Source organism: Sebastes umbrosus, chromosome 8, assembly GCF_015220745.1.
Source record: "Sebastes umbrosus isolate fSebUmb1 chromosome 8, fSebUmb1.pri, whole genome shotgun sequence".
Lineage (NCBI taxonomy): Eukaryota > Metazoa > Chordata > Actinopteri > Perciformes > Sebastidae > Sebastes > Sebastes umbrosus.
Genome location: NC_051276.1, coordinates 21,618,348 through 21,641,629, shown reverse-complemented (window position 1 = coordinate 21,641,629; position 23,282 = coordinate 21,618,348). Strand labels below are relative to the sequence as shown.

The following is a 23,282-nucleotide window of genomic DNA, read 5'->3' as shown; positions in this document are numbered from 1 at the left end:
CATGAGAAGGACAGGAATGGGTTAACAAGCAATTGGCTTTGTGTCTAGCTCTTCCGCCTCCTTCAGCGCCAGGAGAGCAACGGCCCTTAAGTCTCTCAGTGTGCTGAAAACATAGTAGTTGCTGGCAGTGTTGTCCCACTTTAGAGCACAAACAGCACGCCATCATGATGTGTCATGAGGAAATTACACCGTGCTGTCAGGTGAAGCGCGCTGGTGAGAATGCGATCAGCCTTTGTGTCATCTGAAAGCTGGTTTGCTGCTGCGTTGTCATCAGCCAATAGTGTTGGAGAGCAGTCATGCCTAGAGGGCAGTTACGTAATCCCTTGGCACTTCAAGTATGTGTACACTGGAGCAGATAGTAGACTTGAGGATCGGCATCCACCCCTGCCATAAACTGGGCCAGAGTGGTATTTTATAAATAGCGGTAGAGCGTGGGCCGCGGGGTTGGGCTGAGCCGAGCTCCGTGATGTCACTCAAACGCTACAAGACCACTCCTTGCTCAACTTCCTGTAGGAAACAATCCCTGCTTGTCTGAGACTGAGCTTCGGTTCGCGTCACTTTCTACGCCCCCCCTCTTGCCCTCCGGTAAGGTGCACACAGGCAGACACAACCACGGTCTAGGATTTCACAATCAATCCACAGGTTCCCAGTGGTTCCCTCGTCCGCCGCACAGAGGAGGGCAAAAGGACTGTTATGGAGAGGAACGTAAATCATGAAGCCCACACATTTTGTGGCTAATAACGCTATGGGCAGCAGAGGCGCACATAATAAACTCTTGTAGTAGTGTGCCTACACAGTTGATGAAACACTTTAAATGAGTCATTCAAAAAAAGATATATCTCACTCTTCATTACGAGTGTTTTCATGACTGACTCACATGTAGCTGACACCTGTGTGAATCATCCTATGGCCGGCTTTTTAACAACACTGTCACTGGTTTGTGTCCACATGTTAGAAAGAACAAAAAGTATATTTTTTTTACGTTAGCATTTATTTTTCTTTGTAATATGTCTGTAACCTTTTTAGTGTTTTCTTGTTTGGTTTCGTTTTAATTTGTTGTCGGTGTCTTTTTGTCCTTTCTTTTTTCTTTTTTTTTTCTTTCCTTCCTGTCTAACTTAGTTATATGTCACGATGGGGGCTCACATCTTGAAAAATAAAGTTTAAAAAAATAAAAAAAAGAGAGAGAACAAAAATTTGTTTCTTAATGTTTGTCTTTTTAATTTTGCCTTGTTATTAATTTGTTAATGACGGCTGGGATTTTAATAACAACTCATGCTGTTGTCTTATTTCACACATATTATTTGTTGTATATTTTTTGTCTTTTAAAACTAATGAAAATGGAGCATAACTAACTCTTAACATATAATACTGGGAAGTGAGTTCAAATGATGTAGTTTATTATCATTCAGGTATGTTAACATTTTTTAATATATGTATTTATTTTAATATTTTACCAAATATTATTGGGTTGAATATTTACTATATCCAGTATTCCTGCTTCCCATTAAAAGCAGCCACAAAACCAGTGCAACAAGTCCCAGGATGAAGCTCAGACTCCTGTTGCTAAGTTACAGATGAGTGTTTTCCTATTTTTAGTGCCGAAGACTAGGATTCTCGTTGCAAGAATATATTTTCATTTGGAATATGATAATTGTCACAAAGTGAATTATTTCATGCCATTTTGAACTACAGTAATTAGATAATAGATTAGAGGAAGCTTAATGCAGAGCTGTCCTCTGGGGTTTGAACGCACCTCTACAATAAGATGTTGAGGGGAGGGATTTTATTAATTCATAATGACTTTTATTAAGATAGGATTCCATGCAAAATGCATGTCTACAAATAGAGCAAGGGGAGCCGTTTTAATGATTTCAGGAACTTCAGTTTCTCACAGAAAATTCAGTACTGGCGTGAGTGCCTGGGTATTTTTTTGCTTGCATGCATGCACACTTGACACTCTAGTGTGTGTGTGTGTGTGTGTGTGTGTGTTTTGTTTAGTGCCCTGTTGGTTGTGTCAGAGATGTCTAAGGTTGTCTGTGTGCTGGTTTGTCGCAGGTACGGCGGCGTCTTCCCCAGCCTCAACATGGCAGTGAAGCGCCGGGAACAGGCGCTGCAGGACTACAAGCGGTTGCAATCCAAAGTGGAGAAGTACGAAGAGAAAGAAAAAACCGGGCCCGTTATGGTCAAACTACATCAGGTACTGTCGAGTATGAAGCTTGCATCGGTGCACGTGTGTCGGTCCTCTCCAATGCTCCCTCTATCTGCAGAGGGGGCAGAGTTCACCTGCTCTTACATGTTGCACGTATTGTGAATACGGCGCAATGAGTGGAAAAAGACACAAATGCTGACTGGATATGAACAAAAATAGTTGAGCACATGCATACTGTACATGTGCGCTCCTTCACCCACGCAAGTTACCAGGCTCTCAAGTAGTGCCTTTTCAAAAAGGCACTGCTGCACATATACAGGCACGTAATTGAGAATTGTAGACACATACACACATACACACACACGCCATGAGGCCACTACAGAAGCGCACACATTCACAGATAGCGCTGCAGTGTTGCCTATGCTATTGCCTCTAACACATCCTCACATGGCGAGCCACCCACACACATTGAGAAAAGCACCGTCAGGGGAACAAAGCCTTGAAGAGGCCCCTACATCCCTGCCCTTTGAGTCCCTGCGCACTTAAAGAAATGATCCTGACAAAACACTCGTATGCCATTTCAACTGGCATGTGTAAAGAAAACTAACTAATGTGAAGAGACCATACCGTAATGCAGTAGATAAACAATATGTTATAGTTTTAATATAGCAATCCCCCCACCCCTTCCCCGTAATAAAAATTCTCACCCTCTCACACATATTCATTGTGCATTCCATAACTCCATGCCTACAGTAGACTACCCACTAATACATTCACACACAGATCAGTGGTGCTGGAGTCCACTCACAGCCAAGTCTGCCCACATAACCCACTCCTCCTCACTGTGGTCGTGATTACAGCCTTTTTTTTTCTGCACTGCTTCTCCGTGGGAATTAGGCAAATATCTTTCTGAACAATAAGAAGGACACTAAAGATGGCTCCAGTTCTGAAATACTTAGCTGGTTTCTATTTGCAGGTGTTTGTTTTTTCTAGAAAATCGGCAACTCTGTGCAACCAGTTTTTTGTGGAAGAAAATGATGTGTTAAATTACAACACGAGCTGACGTGGTGAAATGTAAATCAGCTTTTTATTGTCACACATTGTACTGTACACAGCACAGAGGGAAATTTAGTCCCTGCATCTAACCCATCCTAGCAGTAGGAGCATTGGGCAGTTACTATAAAGCGCCCGGGGGAGCAGCTTGGGGGTTTTGGTGCCTGTGCTCAGTGGCATATCAGCAGCTACCACTTCACACTCCGTGCAGGGACTTGAACCGGCGACCCCCCCCCCCCCCCTGTTTCCCAAGCCGAGTCCCTACAGACTAAGTTACCGGCACCCCGGGCCCCAAAATGAGAGGAATGTTATGTAAAGTTAAAAAAGTGATGGTGACCGATGGTAACCTGCTCTTTTGTTTCCTCTCTCCCCTCCACACCCCAGGCCAGAGAGGAGCTCCGACCGGTCAGGGACGACTTCGAGGCCAAGAACAAGCAGCTGCTGGACGAGATGCCCAAGTTCTTCCACAGCCGCATCGACTACTTCCAGCCCAGCTTTGAGGCTCTCATCAGGGCGCAGGTTAGTGACCCCCCTCCCCTGGATGTGCACAAACAATAAGGCACTCGCGCATGCACGCACGCACCCACCCACCCCACAGTGTGTGCTACGCCCTCTGAGCGTTTGTTAAACAGTGGCTAAAGTGTCTGATGGAAGGGAGTGTATAATCCTGGCAGCCTGTCTCCCTCCACGCTGCCCTAATGTGATTAACCCCCCAGTGACGGCCCACACTACTGTGTTTAGCCCAGGAAGGCCTCATCTGTCTGGCTCCACTGCAGCCCTGCAAGTCCTCCTCTAACCTGGAGCTCCTCTTAAAGCAGCTGGGCGTCTCAAGTTAGCGCCACCATGTCCCCCTCCCTCACCACCCCAGACCTGCTTGGCCATGTCATTTCCTCTTTGGGACAGACACTGGCACACTCCTAATTAGCAAACTAGATTATCCTAGACCTAATGACAATTATGTAGTTGTATGTTGTGCTTTGAACTTAAAATTAGCAAACCGAGCAATCAACTATAACCAACATATAATTCCACAAATCTGAGCTCCGGTCTTTTTACCATTTTACCTGCATGGTGCAAGAGCTCTTATTAATCACACTTATTCTATCTACATTATCTTTATTCATGTAGCTCAAGCACATGAATGAGCTTTTACACATGTTTACACACACACACACACACACACAGCCACACGTGGGTGGCCAGTGGACGAGCGGACCTCATCCCCAGCCTTGCTGCATGTGCTCGGTTTTCATCCTCCACTCCCTTCTCTCCCAGCCGCTGTTGCTGCTCAGCTCCCAGCGGCAGCAGGGAAAAGGCACAAAGGCTGCCTTTGTTGCGCGCCTTCAGCTTCACTACCACGAGTCCTCTCCAGCAACTGTCAGCGGGACACTGGGCCTGACCTGTCCACCTGTACAGATGTTGATGAATTGAGACATTGTCCTGATTTTTTTTTTTTTTTTCTTCACAGTTTTGCATTCTCTGCTGCATGTGTTGATTTAAAAAAAAAAAAAAATCTTTCTTTGTCCTTTTCTCTGTTGATTTTCTTTGTTTCCTGAAACAGTGGTCGCACTGTGTTTATGGACTTACTGGGTAGAATGCAACATAAATAATTCATTTATTTTGTAGGCTATGAGGTCAAAGTGTAAGCTCTCTGTATAAATATGAAGCAGCTGGGACTATGGTATGTTAAAATGTATAGACAGAAGTCATGTAATTTATAGCTCTGCTTTACCAGAGACTCCTTTTTGTATCGTAGGTGGTCTGCGTTTACTCCTTGTGGTGACTGGACTAATTGTAATAATAGTGTCTTTGCTACAGAAGGCACTCAGACACTGATCTGGTGTACATTATCATCACTGGACATTTCCGATGGCCTTTTCAACAAGTCATTTTGGGGGGAAAAAAATATCCGCTTTACCCCCACAAACAGCGGTAACCCAATACTTATGCCCACTCATGTGGTTTAGGTGGCAACTGTTGGTATAAACATACAAAGGGCTTTCAGACTGAGTACTTTGTACAAGGTGGTTTACAAACTTGACTTTTTTCCCCTTTGGTCTGACAGTATCAGATGAGTTCATGACAGAGTGACACAAATGTTATTTCTATATGAGACTCTTAGTTATTTCCAGCTTGACCTAGCCCTTATTCTGTTGTGACCCTTCACCCAATCATTTCAAGGCATTTCACCCACTGGTTTCTTGGTTGGTCTAGCTGTTTTTCAGGCTACAATGGGACACAATTTCAGAGATGCCTCCTTAAGAGCATCGTATCGTATGCATCGCTGCATGAATAAATATTGAGACGTGTGTGTGTGTGTGTGTGTGTGTGTGTGTGTGTGGGTTTCAAGGGGTTGTATTTCCCAGTACTTTCATTCTCTGCCTACTCTTCTGGAGTCTTGTAATGTGATTAAAGTCTATTAATCATCAAAGCAACTCTCTGGGGAGCCTGACTCATGAACTAAGGGGAAGAAGCAGGGGTGGGAAGTGTCAAGAAAGCTTTCAGTGAACACTCTCTATCTCTTGTTCAGATTGGGAGAGAAAAGCAGGGTCACTACCCACTGAAGTGCTGGGTTTTTGGGGGGCTTTGTCGGAGTTGTTTGATATCCGTGGGCTCCCTCTTCTCCTCTCGAATCACTTCTCATTAGCGAGGTTGAAGAGGTATGAGACCAGCAGCTTCAGACTAGTGCGAGTAAATGCGAGGTTAGATAGAGCGAGTGGAGTATGAATTTGTTGGGAGATTTTTTCCTGAGAGGCATCTAAGAAAGGTCTGTGGATTGACCCTGTCGAGTCTCTCTAAGAGGACAGACGGGACTATTTTTTTTTTTTTTTTACCATCACAGACTACATCTTTTTCCTTTTCCCTCTCTGCCCCCCCAGGTTGTCTATTTCACCGAAATGTACAAGATCTTCAGCGAGTTAACAGACCAGATCGACCAGGCAGGGCTGACTGATGAGCAGAGGGAGAGGGAGACAGAGGCCAAGCTCAGCGAGTTGCGTGCTCTGTCCATTGTCGCCGACGACTGAGGGAGGAAAAACCGAAAACCGGGAAGGGCTCCTTTCATGCCTCTCTGAATGGACTGCACTCTTTTCAGGCTTCTCCGTGCAGTTCAAACGGACAGCAGCGGCCTTAACCTGATTATCAGATTGTTTCCTTGCGGCCTCATCACTCCCCCTATTCCTCTTGCACTACACTCCCCGTGTTTCATTCTCTCTGCAGAGACTCCAAGCAGCTGAAATGCCACATTAACTAAGCCATCAGCCAAGTGCAACATTATAAGCCAATATGTTGTTTTTTTTTAGTGAAGGAATCAAACGGTTCTCGTCAGAACTAATTAACCAGGGTTACACTTCTTGGTTTCAGCGACGTCTATAAGCATTTGTTTCTAAAGCAGGAAATGAGCAAGGAAATGTTTTTATTAGTCACATCTGCAAAGCTATCTGTAGTTTTTTTATGACCCAACTTTGAAATGACAAACAATACAAGCTGAATGTTATGTAACGTACTGTAGGTTGCCGGCAAGAAAATGTACTTCTGTGTTTTTGGCCTTCGCTGGTCTAAGTTTAGCTCTGTGCCATGTTGTGTGAGGGCTTTTTTAATTGGGGGTTTACAGGATGATATTGGTAACATCACCTGTGCATAATGTGCCTACGTTGTCCTGACTGTGGATGTAACATGAAAAACTAACTCGTGTGAAGTGAGATTGTGCCTGTGCAGCGGTGTTGAAAGGTCGACCACTCAGGCTGCGGAGAGAACAAGTCGCTGATGGAGTCTCATCACTGTCCAAAACAAAGGCTGGTGCTCCCTCTAGTGGATCGTACTAATGATGACACGCCGTTTTCTTTTATTCACAGCATCCATCCTTTGTTGTATTGTTGGTGGTTCTGTCTGTTAACAAAGAGCCTCACACATTGTTGTCACTCGAGAGAAAGTATTTTCTCCTTTACCTTCTATACCAGGGTTGGAGGCCAACTTCTTTTGGCCTTTCTTTTGATTTTGGACCAAATCATACTGTCATTGCACTCCTTTGTTTCCACCTTCATCAGGTACTGCCTCAGTATGATCGACACGCTCTGGTTAAAGGGGCTACATGGTGATGTACACACACTGATTGCTCCCATGTCAAGTTAGTAGATTTTTTTTTTTTTTTTTTTTAAAGGTGTCATAAGAAGTTGAGTATTTATTCTTTGAAATTATTGAAACAAATGCTTAGTTGATTTACTGTCTTTGTGTTCTGTTTGAGTTACACGTTTGTATTAATGAAGGTTTTTCTAAATAATAATGTTAAAGTGGTAGCTTTTTAACACAATAAGTGGATACTTTAACATTAGAGTGGGTTTTAATTTAAGTTTTTGAAATGTATTAACACAATGTTTTTCAGCCATCATCTCAATGTATAGTAAATCATGGAATAAATTAACTCTGTTAATCATGTAAGATATTGTTGTTGGATATTCATTGCATATTTCTCAGGGCGAGTGCAGGAGTTGTTATAGAATTTAAATCACACACAAGACTCGTCAGTTACTAATCTTTATTCTTTATTTCTGTTCAGTTTTACTTTACTGGAATTAGTCAGTAGGGTCCTGTCAACAAATATCAATACAAGCAGTATATACAGTTCAGCCTTTTTTTCTTTTTAACAAATCATTGCTTGTTGAAACCCTCGTTAGTTTAAACGGTTTAACTTCAGGTGAAGGATTACATGCTCACACTGGTTTATGAAATGTTTCAGAACCGATTAGAAAAACACGCGACCATAGAGCTACGATCAAGAGTGTTCATGAAAAGCTTATGTCATGGTGATAAAAGGGCCCAACAACCGTAAAATACAAACCTACAGTTAATGCAAGTACAATGAGCAACAACGTCCAAAGGACACATAACAGTGGCCTTTTAAGAAACCTTGCACGGGACGGGAAGAACAGAGCAGCGTGAAATAAATGTCTAACTCAACATCTCTGCAGATTGCTTCTCGATAACTTCTGTGCTTTTACTTGTTTTAATCTCTACAACTAGACAATAACTTAATTATCAGCAAAAATCTCCTGGTGAATCACAACTCTGAATTAGTGAGATTGGAAATAAAAAAAAAAAAAAAAAGGTTTGGTCCCATTCTGTGTTATTTCTCATGTGACGTTAATACATTACATACGTGCAAGAGGTGGACGTGAATTATAACTTCTTTGAAGCAAAATACCAATATTCCAAAATATATATATTTTAAAATAAGGCACTGCTGGACGTACAGGATTTGAATTGTTTTCTCACAGGTCCCTGTCCCATTTATTTTCCCTCATTGGACACCAGTAACCCTCGGGTGTTGTGTGTGAATTACTGGGCGGTGTTTTTTCAGAAGGCCGTGTTGTTGTACATGCTTGATATTTGTTCCTGGAAGGTTCTGCGGATGTCGCCGCGTCTGCTTTTCAGCGTGGGGGTGAGAAGGCCGTTGGCGATGCTGAACGTCTCTGGATGCAAGTGAAGGTCCTTCACCTGAAAAGGTAAGACACAAAATCACACCAAAAGTCAATTTTGGGAGGTTAGTAGCTCGCACATTTAACTAAAAGAGAGGCTCCTCCTCACTTGTTCAAAGGACTTCAGTCCTGCTTCCTTCCCCACAGCTCTCATGTCCTCTAATACTGCGTTCTTTAAATCCTGTTGGAAGACCAATAACCCGTCAATTTTCTGGAATGCATACACTGGTGTAAAAAGTTATGAATTTGGGGTTTAGATGACATACAGGATTCTGGCACAGCTCTTCATAGGATCCCACAAATCCTCGGTCTTTAGCCCAGTCGACGAACACCTCGGGGTCAGGTACGACTATGCCTATGAGGTAAGACTGGTAACAAAATTTAAAAGTTTAACTCGTACCACGGTAAATGTTTTGAATCTAGACCAACTGAATCGCATTGTACCTGTAAACTATCTCCGTGCACGAACACCTGCAGCACAGGAACACAACGCGTGTAGACATTTTCTATCTTCTCTGGAGCGATGTACTCTCCCTGGGACAACTTGAAGATGTGCTTCTTCCTGTCAATGATGCGTAGCGTCCCGTTCTGGCGGAGGAAAAGCGGACACGTTTGTTTACTTACAGGAGACCAGAAGATGATATCTGTGTGCCTTAGGCTGATGATTGTGTCTAAACTTACTGGAAGCCACTGGCCCACGTCCCCACTGTGCAGCCAGCCGTCGCTGTCCAAGGCTTTAGCCGTCCTCTCTGGGTCCTTTAGGTAACCTCTGAACACACTCGGGCCGCTGATGCAGATCTAACATGACAAAACCGTGAGAAGTGTCAGTCGGTCTGGTGCTATATACAGTACGATGGCATTTTAAGAGCATCTCACCTCTCCATCTCCGTTCTTAGCGTAGTAGTTCATATCGGGGATGTCTACCAGCTTCACCTTGGCGCAGGGCAAAGGAGCACCTACATGACCTGACAAAGACACATCCACACGCCTGCTGAGGATAGGATTAACCAACACGGGCACAAAAGCTCTAGCAACTTAGAGAATCGGATGGTGTCTTACCTGCGGTCCAGTCTCCGGGCATGGAGAAAGTGCAGCCTGCGGTGCACTCCGTCTGGCCGTAGCCCTCAAAGATCAGACAGCCCAGAGTGGCTCTGAGGAAAGACAGCACGGTGGGGGAGATGGGCGCCGAAGCGGTCAGGGCGAACCGCAGATTACCTCCTAAACTGGCCTGAAACACAAGTGATGCAGTATTTATGTAAAACGGTTCAAATGCAATCATATTGAGGGTACAAGCTAAATTCCTTATTTTTCAACCTAGACCATATTTTCCCATCTGCATTGACTGTACCGAGCCAAAATTTTTCAGCGCGCGTGCTTCTCCAATTCGCTCCCACAGGACCAATATGCTCAGGGTGAATTTGGCATTGATTGCTGGAATAGTTTGTGCTTCTACATAAAGTTTGGATACAGATTTGTTGACTATTTGCAGGGGCTGCTGGTCTACGTGTACCACTGTGTTGAGTGCTGTAAAACATAAATAGCGACAACTGTAGAATCCTGTATTAACAGAAAATGTGTCATTAAAGACTAAAAACTGTAGTAAAACTAAAATTACCGCCTCACGGTTGTATGCCTCCACCAACCAGTCAAGTTGTAGTTTACATCCATGTCTGTCCAAAATGTCATCACTTCATCATTTTATCCTGCATAATTAGCATATGAATTCTTGAGTTCTTAAATCAGTTCATTCTTGAGTCCAAGTGGATGTTTGCGCCCTTCAGGCGTTCCTAAGATATCGCTTTCACACGAATGGCCAGAAGTTAACACGCAAATCAAACATAAAATCTCACGTGATGTTTAAGGTTAGGATAGGTCGTCGGGCAGCGAGTCTCGCGATAGTTTCTGCAAGTTTTTGTAATTTGCGGGTTACGTTATAGACACGGCCATGAGAATGGGACAAATGTAAGGTCACACTGACCTTGACCTTTGACCTCCAAAATCTCATCAGCTCATCCTCGAGTCCGGGCGGACGTTTGTGCTAAATTTGAAGAAATTTGCTCAAGGCGTTCCTGAGATATCACGTTCACGAGAATGAGACGGACGTGTGTACCCTGTGACCTTGACCTTTGACCTCCAAAATCTAATCAGTTTATCCTTGTGTCCAAGTGAACGCCAAATTTGAAGAAATTCCCTCCAGATGTTCTTGAGATAATGTGTTCACGAGAATGGTAAGGACGTAACGACAACCCGTAAACATAATGCCTCCGGCCACGGCTGTCGTCGGCGCGGAGGCATAAAATGAAGATGTTTTTGTTTCTGAAGAGGCCTGCAGGTCTTTACTGGAGACCTCCAGCAAATGAACTGAAAACGTGGGAAAATATGATCCAGGTGGAAATAAAATGAAGCTTCCAGCTACTGACATGAATCCTGTTGAACACCAGTTTGTCCCACAGACTGTTGTTGCGCACCACCCCGCTGCTGAGCTCAGCCTGCTTTCTCCTGACGGCGTAGTGAAGCAAAGCCCTGCGCAGCGGAGAGGTCACAGAACCCAGGATCTTTATAGGAATCAGCAAAAATGTACAAAAACAAGATTTAAAAACACAACCAACTAAGAGTTATGGTGCTAGATACGACAGTAAACGTCTATTTCCTGACCTTGTCATAGATGCGATTGAGTAAACGTGGCACGACGGGAAAGAAGGTGGGTTTGAGAGTTTTAATGTCGTCCATGAGGTGAGAAATGTCGCCTTGGTAGAATCCTACTCTGGCCCCGTGGCAGAACATAGACACCTGTGACAGAAATAGTCTTTATTTAGGGTCTAAACACACAAACACACGCCACAACAACAAAAAAAAGAGGCTCAGCTACCTGAATCATCCTCTCAAACATGTGTGCAAGTGGCAGGTAAGAGATCGACACATCCTCCTGTCGGATCACAAACGAACCCTGAGAGAGAATGAGGAATAAAGTGAGCAAAACACAGGGGAGAGATTAAGTTCAGGCGTACGGCGAAGCCTCGCAGGCAATCAAACACGCTGTACGGCTTTTTCAACGCCACTTAGATAGCACAATCTTCGTACGGGGGCAATTAGTTAAAGTACCTCCCGGCGTCAGGGGCAATCAAACAGCCAATTAATCATACCATTAGACACAGCGGGAAAGGGACAGTTTGGAGATACAGAGACACAAGCAGATGGGAAGTGACGGTAGCTGTGAGGCTGTTCTCAATTAGACAAGGAGGTGGAAGTGTAGACAGACCTCCAGGATCTTAATGACAGAGGAAGTGTTGGAGGCGATGTTGCCGTGGGTGATCATGGCTCCCTTGGGCTTCCCTGGATAAATAAACAAGACATTATTGCAGTGCCCTGCGCGGCAAAAGGAAACTGCAGCGGTGCCATAAAGATCGGTTGTTAGTGGGCACTGAAGGACACTTCTCTAATGATGTGAGTGAGGGATAATTAGACGTATGAAATCACATACCTGTGGTTCCACTGGTGAAGCAGACCACGGCCAGATCCTCAGGCTGGGGCGGCTACAGCAGGCAGCAATAATAAAACAGGAGAATATGACAACAGGCTTCCTCCGCTCTTAATTTAAGTCCTGTTTACAAGTGAGTGTTAATGATATCTTATGGGACAGGAGCAACTGTAAAACTGTCATCCCAGCATTTAGAGGGGGATTAGCTGTTTACTGGAGCCGGTTTGATGCGGTGATGATGTAGCAGCTGAGAGACGATAAACTCACCACAGGATCTTTGAGGTTCTGCCTCCCCAGGTCCTAAGATGTGGACAAAGAGGAGTTGTTCATATCAATTTACGTTTCGACATTGATGGCTAAATTAAAGGGCATACATTTAAATGCTCACCATGAGCTGCTCCAGTTTCAAAACCTCCACCTCGCAGCTCTTTGCCCTCTCCGCAAACGCATCGCTGAAATCGTTGAAGAGGATCAAGCAGGAGAGCGTCGGAGTCACGCCTTTCTCCTTGTTCTCTAACAAAGCTGCTGCCTTGTCCTCCCGGTCGCAGATCACAAGAGAGATCTCCGCTAAGAACGACACCAACATGAAGAGTTACCAAATACATAGTGGCCTACAGTGTGTCAACTACTGACGTTGTGAAGAAATAGTTCACCCCAAAGACATAAATCAGTATTTTTCTAGTCAGCTTTAGTTGTGCAGTGAAGCTCAAAGAAGATGCTCCAGTTTTGTTTTTTCCAGTCGCATGTGAGCGTGCCCCACTGGCTTGCTCATGGCTACCGCTGTGCACTGCTCATACGCCGGTTACAGCCGATAACGGCATTCCAACCGACGACGTTGTTGCGGTAGTGTAGCACCGACCCTCCGGTTCCACCTCAGGTTATAACGCTGTTCTGTCAGCACTGTTACTGTTGTTTTCACTGTTAGCATGTTAGCTGCTACCCGCTGTTTAGCTGTCACCATGTTGAGAGCCGTGTAGAGGCAATAAAAATTTTCTGAATTTCGAACGTTGGCACCTTTAAGTCACACGACTGCACTTTGGGTCCAAGTCAGTAAGTACATTTACTTAAGTGTCATACTTGTTTTGCCATTTTCTACTCCATTACACTTATAGGACTTTGCATATCAAGATTTTACATTTTACATTAAAAACATATAATAAGCTTATAAAATACAATATATTGTCAAATAACAATAAACCAGAGGTTTGCAACCTTTTTGACATATTGTAAAAAAAAAAAAAAAAAAAAGGAACTGTTTGAGATTGAGTTGTTTTTATCACCCCATCTCCATTTTTTCTGCAGAATTCATACTTTTACTTTTTATATTTATGTTTAGCTGATAATACTTCTGTACTTTAACTTTAGTAGTAGTATTTTGAAAGCAGGATTTTTACATGTAATGAAGTATTTTTACTTAAGTAAAAGGGTCTGTACTTCTTCCACTGCTGTTTCCAACATAATGTGTACCTAATTATCGCCTATATTTTCTTAGATGTTATAATATGCACACAGTTTGCATGAATCTCAGTCTCCAAATTAATGTCCTGGGAGAAGGGTTGCATTGCTCATCACTATGGTACGGTATGGTTTAATTTGATATGGGAGGTTGGCAGGCAAGCCAATAATGACAAAGTTTGGATTTTGTGGTGAACTACTACTTTAAATAATAATAAAACCCCATTAACAATGCCCTTTCTATTGTTTCTACATGCAGGTTTTCCTCACCGAGGTTTAGTATGTGGACCATGGCCTCCAGCCCCAGTGTGTCGTACAGAGGCACCACCGCCATGGAGTACGTGTAGCACGCCAGCTCTGAGATGATCCACTGTTGCCAGCAGAGGGAGACAAAGCAGCACCGTTAGACTCCTCTCCAGCCTTCACACACCATACTGAGTGAGTACTTGTTGAGTTTAGATATCTAAACATTAGGGAGTTATGCATGGTAATGTCGACCATAATGCATTTCATATTTACAAAACAAACAACACATTCAAAGTAGAAAACAGCACTCTGTGTGTCGATAGGTCTGATGAGAGGTTCCGGGCTCTGATGGAGCAGAAAATTATCTTTCACTCTCTACACGGGAGTGACAAAAATGGCTAACGGATATATTAAAAAATGAGTGTGGGAGCAGACATGCTCCAATATTAGCAGCCCTGGAGACCCACACTCCACCTCCGGCACTCTGCTCTCAATATGAATTAAAGCAAACACACTTTCAGGACAGACAAAAACAAATTTCAATTTAAAAAATTCACAGACGAAAATGCGAACCTGGTACGAGTTCAGGGTAGGAGCGGAACCTCTGCGGAGATGTGTGTATGAAATACAAATTAGATCTATTTGGCTGTTCAAGAAGTTCAAGGATCAACGATCTTGATTAGAGGCAAGAACCATTCATATCATAAAAGTTATCTAAAGCTCGCAGGTAACCAACCAGCGGGGGAACAAACAAACGTCACACATGAGTCCCGTCATACCTCGGGTCTGTTTTGTGCAAATATCCCAACAAATTGCTGCGGGTTCGGCTGGCAGCCTTTGGCCAGAAGCCCAGAGCCCAGCACCTGCGCCCACTCAGCCACCTGAAGAATTGGAGACGCTCAGTCAACAAAGAGTAACGTGTTACACAGAAGTTCTGCGATGATGACTGGAGGATAGAAATACTTAAAACACGTCAGACCTCAGCGTAGGAGATCCACTCGTAGGGCTGCCCCGGCTTTCTGAAGCCCAGACACGGGCCGTCTCCTGAAGGACACAAGACAGTTGGGTCAGGTCACACATATGCAATACTTACTGCATAATATGGTGCTAAAATGATTTGTTATCTGACTGCTACAGCTAGCAACAAGCATGAACAATACTTAAATATATATAATTTATCATGTTCGAGTGGAGTAATTGTAGCTATTACACCACAGTTGACTGAATCAGGGACAAAAAGCTAATGTTAAGTGGAGACACCCCAGGTTAATAGGGTAAGAAATTTAACTAATACATATCAACATGAAACTTCCCCAGTTGATTACTTACAGTAAGACAATTATTTTTTGTATTACAAGTTTTCTGAAAATGTATGTCTTTAATATGCAAATGAGACATTATCTTATCAAATCTGTGCTAATATGCATACGTTTCCAGAACAGAAATCTGAACATCGGATAAAGCCAGGTTCAAAATGACTGTTTCATTTTGTTGATATATTAGAGTCAAATGTGTTTGCAGAGGGAATTCTGGATATCTCTTTTATCTCTCCACAAATCAGAAAATACATTCAACAGCCATAAAAAAAAGAATACATTTTCGCCATTTTTATAGGAATAAAATGTTCTATAAATCCGGCTATGAATGATATTTATGTACAAACCCCTTTGTAAAAAACCTTCAGAATATAAATAGGAATGAAACTGGCGAATTTGGGAGAAATCTTCGAACGACAAAGTGAAGTAAAATAAACACCTAAACGTGTATTTTGGTTGTTTTCTCTGCCACTAGTCTGAAAGAAGACATGTTATAGAAGCAAAATAGCCCAAAATTGAACAGTGCATGAATGATGTTTTGGCCTGGGGTGTCTCGCCTTACATAATTATGGCAACTAATCATAATTATAATACACATTTAATCAGTCTTTACACTTCAGTGTCATTAACACAAATTTGACTATTTCACATAATGAGATTACTTTAGCTGCTGAGATACTCATTTTGTCACTTCATTGATATGATTACACAATAACATGTAGGGTAAAGTTAAATGAATTGTGTTGTGGATGTGTACCACCTGCGATCCTCAGGCCTCTCTGGAACATGTCGAAGACCGTCCTGGTGTCATCGTAGTAAAACTCCAGCAGCGAGTCGTCTTTAAGAAGAGCTGATCGCCTGCAGCTGGGATCTCCCTACAACAAACAAAACACCTCTATCAAACATCTTAATACACTCCATCCATGAAAACTTATAATGACGATGACGCTAACCATGATCCACTCACATTCACAGCGACCGACTGGTTTTGCAGATCACAGGGAGGACGCATGGGTCGAGGACGGGTCACCAGCCAGTACGCGGTGAGAGAGGCCAGGGCTCCTAAACCCAGCAGAGAGGACGGGGACAGATACAAGGAGGACAGGGAGAAGGAGGACAGGGGCAGAGACGGCAGGAGACTCCAGAAGTCCTCCGATTCAGACCCTTTGAGTCCAGCACTGGAGCGAAGTGACCGCAACCACTCCTGGAAATGCATAACTGAGAGAGGACGACAGAAAGAAGGTAGGAAATGAAGAATTATGTTTTGCATTTACATCAAAAAACATTTCATTTTGCTGCAATTCAAAGAATGCAGCATCTCCTGCAGTTGGCAGCACAGTAAACATGTTGCACATTGAAACAGGTTGACGGATTTCAAGTCACTTTTAAACACACAATTTTCCTGCTAAGGCCTTTTATAATGTTTTCTAATGACTATTGTGTTTGTTTTTACATATTTTCCTTTACAATTTATCGGTTTAATTTGGTATAAGTTACTTCATTGTCTCTGTTTTTATCATCATTTTTCAAGTAGCAATAGTGATAGTGCTAGATACTTAGATCTAGGACTGTAACAAATTATTACAATTCATTCACAACATTGATTAGAGCGAGACACATAGATAAATCGGCCAGGCCAAGATATGAGCTTATCGCAGATATATATCGTCACCGGTTTGTATGTCGACCAATAAGAAACAAGAAATTTCTGTACAGAAATGCAGATTAGGTTTGGTCAGTTTGTATCTTTTAAACTCCCAAATAACGGATATCAGTATCTGCCTCAAAAATCCTCTATCGGTTGGGTTATACTACTACTATTTTTCTTTTCAATTCATTGTTTAGTCTGTAAAATACCCATTACAACAGTCCAAATTCCAGTGATATTTAATTTTCTATGATAACAATCAGAAAAAAACAGCAAATCCTCACATGTGAACAGTGAATGTTTGAAACTTTTGCTTGATGAATGACTTAAATAATTGATCGTTGGTGATTCATTTGCTGTCAATAAACTTATCAATTAATGGACCAACCATTTCAGCACTACTTTTATCAGTAAAATACACATTTACCAGTAGATGTCTCACATACCAAGAAGTTCAATGCATTTTAAATGGGAGGAATTAGATACTTTGTTACACTACAAGTTATTCAATTGTAAATTAATTATTACGGTTTGGTTGGAGATCTGATGTGTTATGCTAGTAGCGGCGAATGTAGCCTTGAGCTGCTAGCCTCCAGCAGAGATGAGGAGCGGGCTGGAGAAGTCTGGTAAACTCACTTCTTTCTCAACTTCACCCTAAGATTTTTTTTCGTTTTCATACTTGTAGTCTTCAGACCACTAGGCAACTCCGGGTCTGAGAAGTGAAGCCAATGCAGAAGTGCCTTGAACTTGCATTCTTTCTAATAGCCAGCAGGGGGCGACTCCTCTGGTTGCAAAAAGAAGTCTGATTGTATAGAAGTCTATGAGAAAATGAGCCTACTTCTCACTTGATTTATTACCTCAGTAAACATTGTAAACATGAGTTTATGGTCTCAATCGCTAGTTTCAAGTCTTCTTCAATACAGCATGATGTTCATTTAGTAAATTATGGTCCCATTTAGAGTCAAATAGACCATAAAGCAGGGGATGCTTTAGGTTGTGGCCTACCTAACCCGTAGAACTTTAACCCTTTCACAGTGTGTTTTCAGCTCATGAAAGTTAATTGTAACCTTTTTGGTCGCCTAAAAATGTCTTATTCAGCGTTCGGTTGTACTTAATTCCACCCTCTCATGTCACTTCTGGTTGCAAAAGACCAAGATGGCGACGGCCAAAATGCCGAACTCGAGGCTTCAAAACGGCAGTCCACAAACCAATGTGTGACGTCACCTTGACTACGTCCACTTCTTATAAACAGTCTATGCTTTAGACTCAACTGACCCCTGACTCAAGTGACATCACTTGGGTCAATTTATCACATTTTGTGCAGCTCCATCTGGAGCCACAAAAGGTTGTATACCACATTTTTTCACAAATACAGCAGTAGCCTACCCCCCAAAGGCCTGTAAACATCCTTTGATGTGTAAATGTGTGAAAGAGTTTTCCCTCCAAACATCTCCCCTTCTATCCACCACAGTAAACTCTGTTCACACACTAAAATATAGCTTAAACACAGAATGACACAAAACCTAAAAAGTAAAGTAATTAAAAACATCTTGTGAAAGTTGTCTGGTTAAAAGGCTGAACCACACTGGGCTACAGGCTTGGCACCGCTCAGAGGGAGAAGAGAAGAAAAGGCCTGGGTTGGTGGTGGTGGTGGTGGTGGTGGTGGGTGGGGGGAGTGGAGAGACACAAGGAAGTAATAACGATTGGCTTAACAGAAACAGGCAGCGAGGTTACTCTCAGTCATGTTGTGCCACTCTTTCATTCACCAGAGAGGAGAGAGAGAGAGAGAGAGAGTTGGGGGTGCGTACAGTAGCGAGAGGCTGCTGGTGGGATAGGGTGAGGGGGAGGACCGGCAAAGTCCACCCCCGTGATCCCCCGCTGCCAAAGACTTTATTGTTCATATCAAAACTGAATGAAAGAGAGGAAAAGCAACTTGAGAGTAATCCATAGCCTCAAAGCAGCGTTCCCCCGACACAAACTGAAAAATTGCAGTAAAACTGCTCATTTCACTCCACCTCGAACCACTTCATCTTGCACCAGGCAAGGAATTCACCTCACTGAATAAATCTCTACTTTCCCACATCCACACCCCTCCCCGATCACCCCTCAACCTCTCACCCACTTTCTCCCCCCGGTGCCCAATAGGAGAGGGGATAAAGAGTGATCTACCCCTCCCTCCTCTTCATCCAGGCTGCTCCTGCACCGCTTCCCCTCCCTGCATGGGCAAAAGTGATGCCACACTCGTCCTCCACAGAGGATCCCTAATCTACTTTAGGCATCAATTTATCTGAATTAAAACTTTTTCAGTTGTCACTTCACACCTGCTGCAGCAAAACAGCAGCTGGTGATCCCCTTGAGTCCTTTTCACGAGGTAAATAAATAAATGAGAAACAAAAAGGGCTTTATGAAATGTGACACATCAAAAAAAATGACAGTGGGCTGTGAAGAGAGCTTCCTGTAGCCCCTTTCTGTCTCTGTCTCTCTCTCTCTCTCCGTCGCTCCCTCCTCCTCCTCACTCCCATTCATAAGGGCTATTGTCAAGGCCCAGACAGGGACCATTGTGCTCCCAGCTTTTACTCCCTGGAAGACATGAGACAAAAGAAACGGCACATACACGTGAAAATAGACTGGAGGAATACAAATGCACCTTCACAGAACCGTGCCAGTCCCATGCTGGGGAGACAAAAACCTGAATATCTTTGGCGGTTCATACCTGAATTGACACTCGGGAGTGTTGAATTCATAGCAGAGGGCACACATGATGACATAATGTGGACTGGTGTTTGGACAATAATAGTGGGTTAAAAGTATGTTTGCAAGTTTGCAAACAAATTTAGTTTCAAAATGTTGATTTTGCTGCTATGGAGTGCATACAGAATAGCGGTTCACAGGGGAGCAACATGCATACTGTAACAGATAGCCTGAGGCAGTCTGCATGTCTGTGCACATTTAGTCCGGCTAACAAGCAGAGACAGAGACGACTCAGACGAGAGATATTCAGAATATGGAACGAACAAAAACAGAAACCACAAACTGGTTTAGAGAAAAATCTGGCATGTAATCAATGATGACTATAACTTTAAACACTCACACTGTCAAACACTGTTTGTATGTCACATTTTTTAGAGAGGGGGGGGGCATAGCATACAATGAGCTTCACATAAAGTGAACTTGGACGGGTGAAAAATTAGTAATGGGAAAAAATTATTGAAGCGTTTACAATTTAATTTAAAAGGTATTAAAGGACCAGTGTTTGGGATTTAGGGGGATCTATCGGCAGCAATGGAATATAATATTCATAACTATGTTTTCATTAGTGTATAATCACCTGAAACTAAGAATCATGTTTTCATTAGCTTAGAGTGAGCCCTGCATATCTACACAGGGAGCGGGTCCTCTTCAAGGAGTCCACCGTGTTGCTCCACCAGGTTTCTACAGCAACCCAGAACGGACAAACCAAACACTGGTTCTAGAGAGAGAGCCTTCTAAGTTTTTACGTTACCTGAAGGCCATCGTAGTTCTCTAACATGCTTGGAAAGGGAAGGTGTGAGCGGAGGAGTACTCAGTTGGTTGCAATCTGCAATCCCACCACTAGATGCCGCTAAATCCCACACTGGTCCTTTTAATAGTAAAATAACTACCTTTTCTTAGGTCAAATCAAGGCTTAAAGGTGCAGTGTGTAGGATTTGGCGACATCTAGTGGTGTGGTTGTAAATGAGTACCCCTCCGCTCACTTCTCCCTTTCCAAGACTGCAGTAAAATGAGCCACCGATAACGCCGTTCGTCTCACTCATAGACCATCCATACCATAATAACACTACTTTAGGAGCAACGGGAAGTCAGGCGGTGGCTGGCTGTACCACAGTTTTGCACTCTGCAGCTCACGTTATCACAGTTTCACAAGCATGTCAGAGAACTACGGTGACCTTCAGGTAACGTAAAAACATGAAAGGCTCTCTCTAGAGCCAGTCTTTGCTTTGTCCGTTCTGAGCTACTGTAGAAACATGGTGGAGTAACATGGCGGACTCCGTGAAGAAGACCCGCTCCCTATAATGATATGAAGGGCTCATTCTAAGCTAACGAAAACACCACAATTCTTAGTTTCAGGTGATTATACACTAATGAAAACATAGTTATGAATAATATATTCCATTTTTCCCCTTAAAATGTGACAATAAATGCAAAAGGTAGCTTCAGTTTAAGCTTTTGGTACATTAAGAAGTAGAACGACCTTCAGGTGTGTGCTCTGGCAACATCACCATCTGGTAAAGCCTATTTGTTTTAAAAAGGAGCCAGTGCAGCAAAAGAGGAGACATTAAATCCATTTCTTGCTCCACTTAAAACTCTGGTAGCGAGACTCTGTTCAACAAACTTTTAACAAAATATATGCATGTCTTTTTTATTACAAGCAGACAGAAAATGTCTGACCTTAATAGCGTTCTTTCAGTAATAGTGTGTTTTTAAGCTATTTCCTGTTAAATTAAACTTAAAATATGGATTTGTCTACTAGCAGAGTCAGGATTAAGTCCCCTTAAAAGATAGATTCCTGCATAGAAAAGGTCCCTGAGTGAGAAGAGGTTGTGCACAGTGGCCATCACAGCTACTGTGGTGATGAGAGCAATGTTTCCCCCTGACCCAGAAAACTACAGGAGGTGACATGAGGAGGAGGGGGGAGGTTTTTAATGGGAGAGTGCGAGGCGACAGCATTTTGTAACCACACCAGCAGCAGCAGAATGAATGAACTCTGCACACTTTCCATGTGCCATGAGAAGAGAGTGGTCCGATGGAGGGGAGATGAGGAGAGAGAGAGAGAGAGGGGGGACACGTGAGGCTGGCCGGGCGGCGGAAGGGGGGTAAACCAGAAAAAGAGAAAGAACGAAACGCACGGGTGTTTTCCGGCTGTGATTCCCAAATGAAGCGTGAAGAACACAGACACACACTTGGTCACAATGAAGTTTTTCTTGTGGAGGGGGGGGGGGGGGGGGGAAGAATAAATGAGAAAGCATCCTGCACGTATGAAAACACTTTCACTTGGGTCTCAAATTCACTTGGAACCAATCAGGATTCTCACAGACAATGCAACATTTGTGCTTTATTTCCCCCCCTCTCCAAGCCTTAAGTTTCATGTAACTAAGCAGCACCAGGTTCAAACATCACTATGCAGGGGTAACCTTCCACTTTTAGGTTTCCTGGCACCACAACTCATTGGTCACTTATGAATCAGTGAGTGTTTTTGTGCAGCATGGCAGATCATTCAGCCCTGCACGACCTCAGCTGCCATAATGTGGGTCTAGCCTATATACACTTTTAACTGTCAAACACTCAGCCTGGCATCCGGCCATGTGGACAACTTGTAACAAGTTGCATGCTCCAGAGTATCTAGACATGCAGGTTAGGAAACCCTCAGGGAAAAAAACAAAAGACAAACACAAAGTTATCCAAATAGAGGGTCTAAGGATAGATGGTGTCTTATGCTGTGGAAAAATGAAATTGACTGGACTAGACAGGAATGTGATTTGACAAAAGAATGTCAGAAAACCTACAGTTGAGGGTTGTAACCTTTTTCCCAACCACATCATCATCCACTGCTTGGATCAGGACAAAATACCACAGGACTGTGCTTAAGGTGACAGTTACACATAAGTGCACCTCAGGTCTTTAAAAGAATTTGGAAGCACACTGCAAAAAATATCCAGAAAGTCTCTCTGCACCATGAAAAGCAAATACTACAGTAGGAGGAAAGAACCATGAGGTCAATATATAAGTTAAAGCTTCAATTAAATGCACCAAAAAAATATTACATAGAGGAAACTTTATCAAATGTGTTCATTTGAATGCAGCAACCTGAAGCAGCCTGTATTATCTCATCACTGGATCATTTAAAGGAGCATTTCTTTAAAAAAAAACCTAATGCAAAAGTTTACAAACAGGTTGATTCATCATCACAGAGACTTCAGCTCGGTAGTCTGGACTCTCAGCCGGCTGCAGACTAACTTTTACATCGAAATCTGAGTCCTTCATACTTTAGTTTAGTTTAGTTTAGGTAGGATATGTTTGTTTATATTGAGCTAAAACAACTGGAAACAAAGTAACAAACAAACAAAGGCCATAGTGACACGTACCTCGGTAGAGCGCAGGCCGCCAATTGTTCCCAAGGTTGTGCTACAAAGTTACTTCAGCTGCAGATCCATCCAAAGCTGCAACACGTCAAGCTCTAAACAAGGTGCGTTCATTTCCGGTCAGAACCTACAAAATAAAACCCTGGACTCAGTGAGTAATCCACGTTAAGTTTGAGATATAAAGCGGGAAAGTTCACCTAGACATAGTTTAAAAACAAACTAATTGTGTTCATTCAGTCTTGTGAAGGGCTCGTTGCGTTTGTAGAATATGGTCTCAAAAAGGTAGAAAATGCAAGTCTCCTTCAAAAATAATCCAAGGCACACTGTATTGTTTGAACAAAATT

General features: G+C 43.0%; 2 protein-coding genes across 2 annotated transcripts in view; one reads left to right on the top strand and one right to left on the bottom strand.

Moving 5' to 3' along the window:
* The window catches only part of bin3 (bridging integrator 3), a 34,764-nt gene extending 27,127 nt beyond the window's left edge, over positions 1-7,637 (top strand). Inside the window, exons 7-9 of the mRNA XM_037778452.1 lie at positions 2,056-2,197; positions 3,587-3,721; positions 6,082-7,637. Of these exons, the coding sequence (XP_037634380.1) occupies positions 2,056-2,197; positions 3,587-3,721; positions 6,082-6,228 (424 nt within the window). The 3' untranslated portion in view covers positions 6,229-7,637. The remainder of the gene's footprint in view (positions 1-2,055; positions 2,198-3,586; positions 3,722-6,081) is intronic.
* An 89-nt stretch (positions 7,638-7,726) lies between these two features.
* acsl2 (acyl-CoA synthetase long chain family member 2) lies at positions 7,727-23,088 on the bottom strand. Its single transcript, XM_037778443.1, has 20 exons — positions 22,942-23,088; positions 16,139-16,389; positions 15,932-16,046; positions 14,835-14,899; positions 14,635-14,736; positions 13,880-13,979; positions 12,543-12,721; positions 12,422-12,454; positions 12,158-12,209; positions 11,936-12,009; positions 11,546-11,623; positions 11,332-11,466; positions 11,097-11,231; positions 9,736-9,904; positions 9,553-9,641; positions 9,358-9,474; positions 9,121-9,264; positions 8,943-9,044; positions 8,786-8,857; positions 7,727-8,695 (listed from the first exon to the last, which is right to left on the bottom strand). Exons 2-20 carry the CDS (start codon positions 16,385-16,387, stop codon positions 8,555-8,557), a joined length of 2,151 nt encoding a protein of 716 aa, XP_037634371.1. The 5' UTR covers positions 16,388-16,389; positions 22,942-23,088; the 3' UTR covers positions 7,727-8,554.
* Positions 23,089-23,282: the final 194 nt, after the last annotated feature.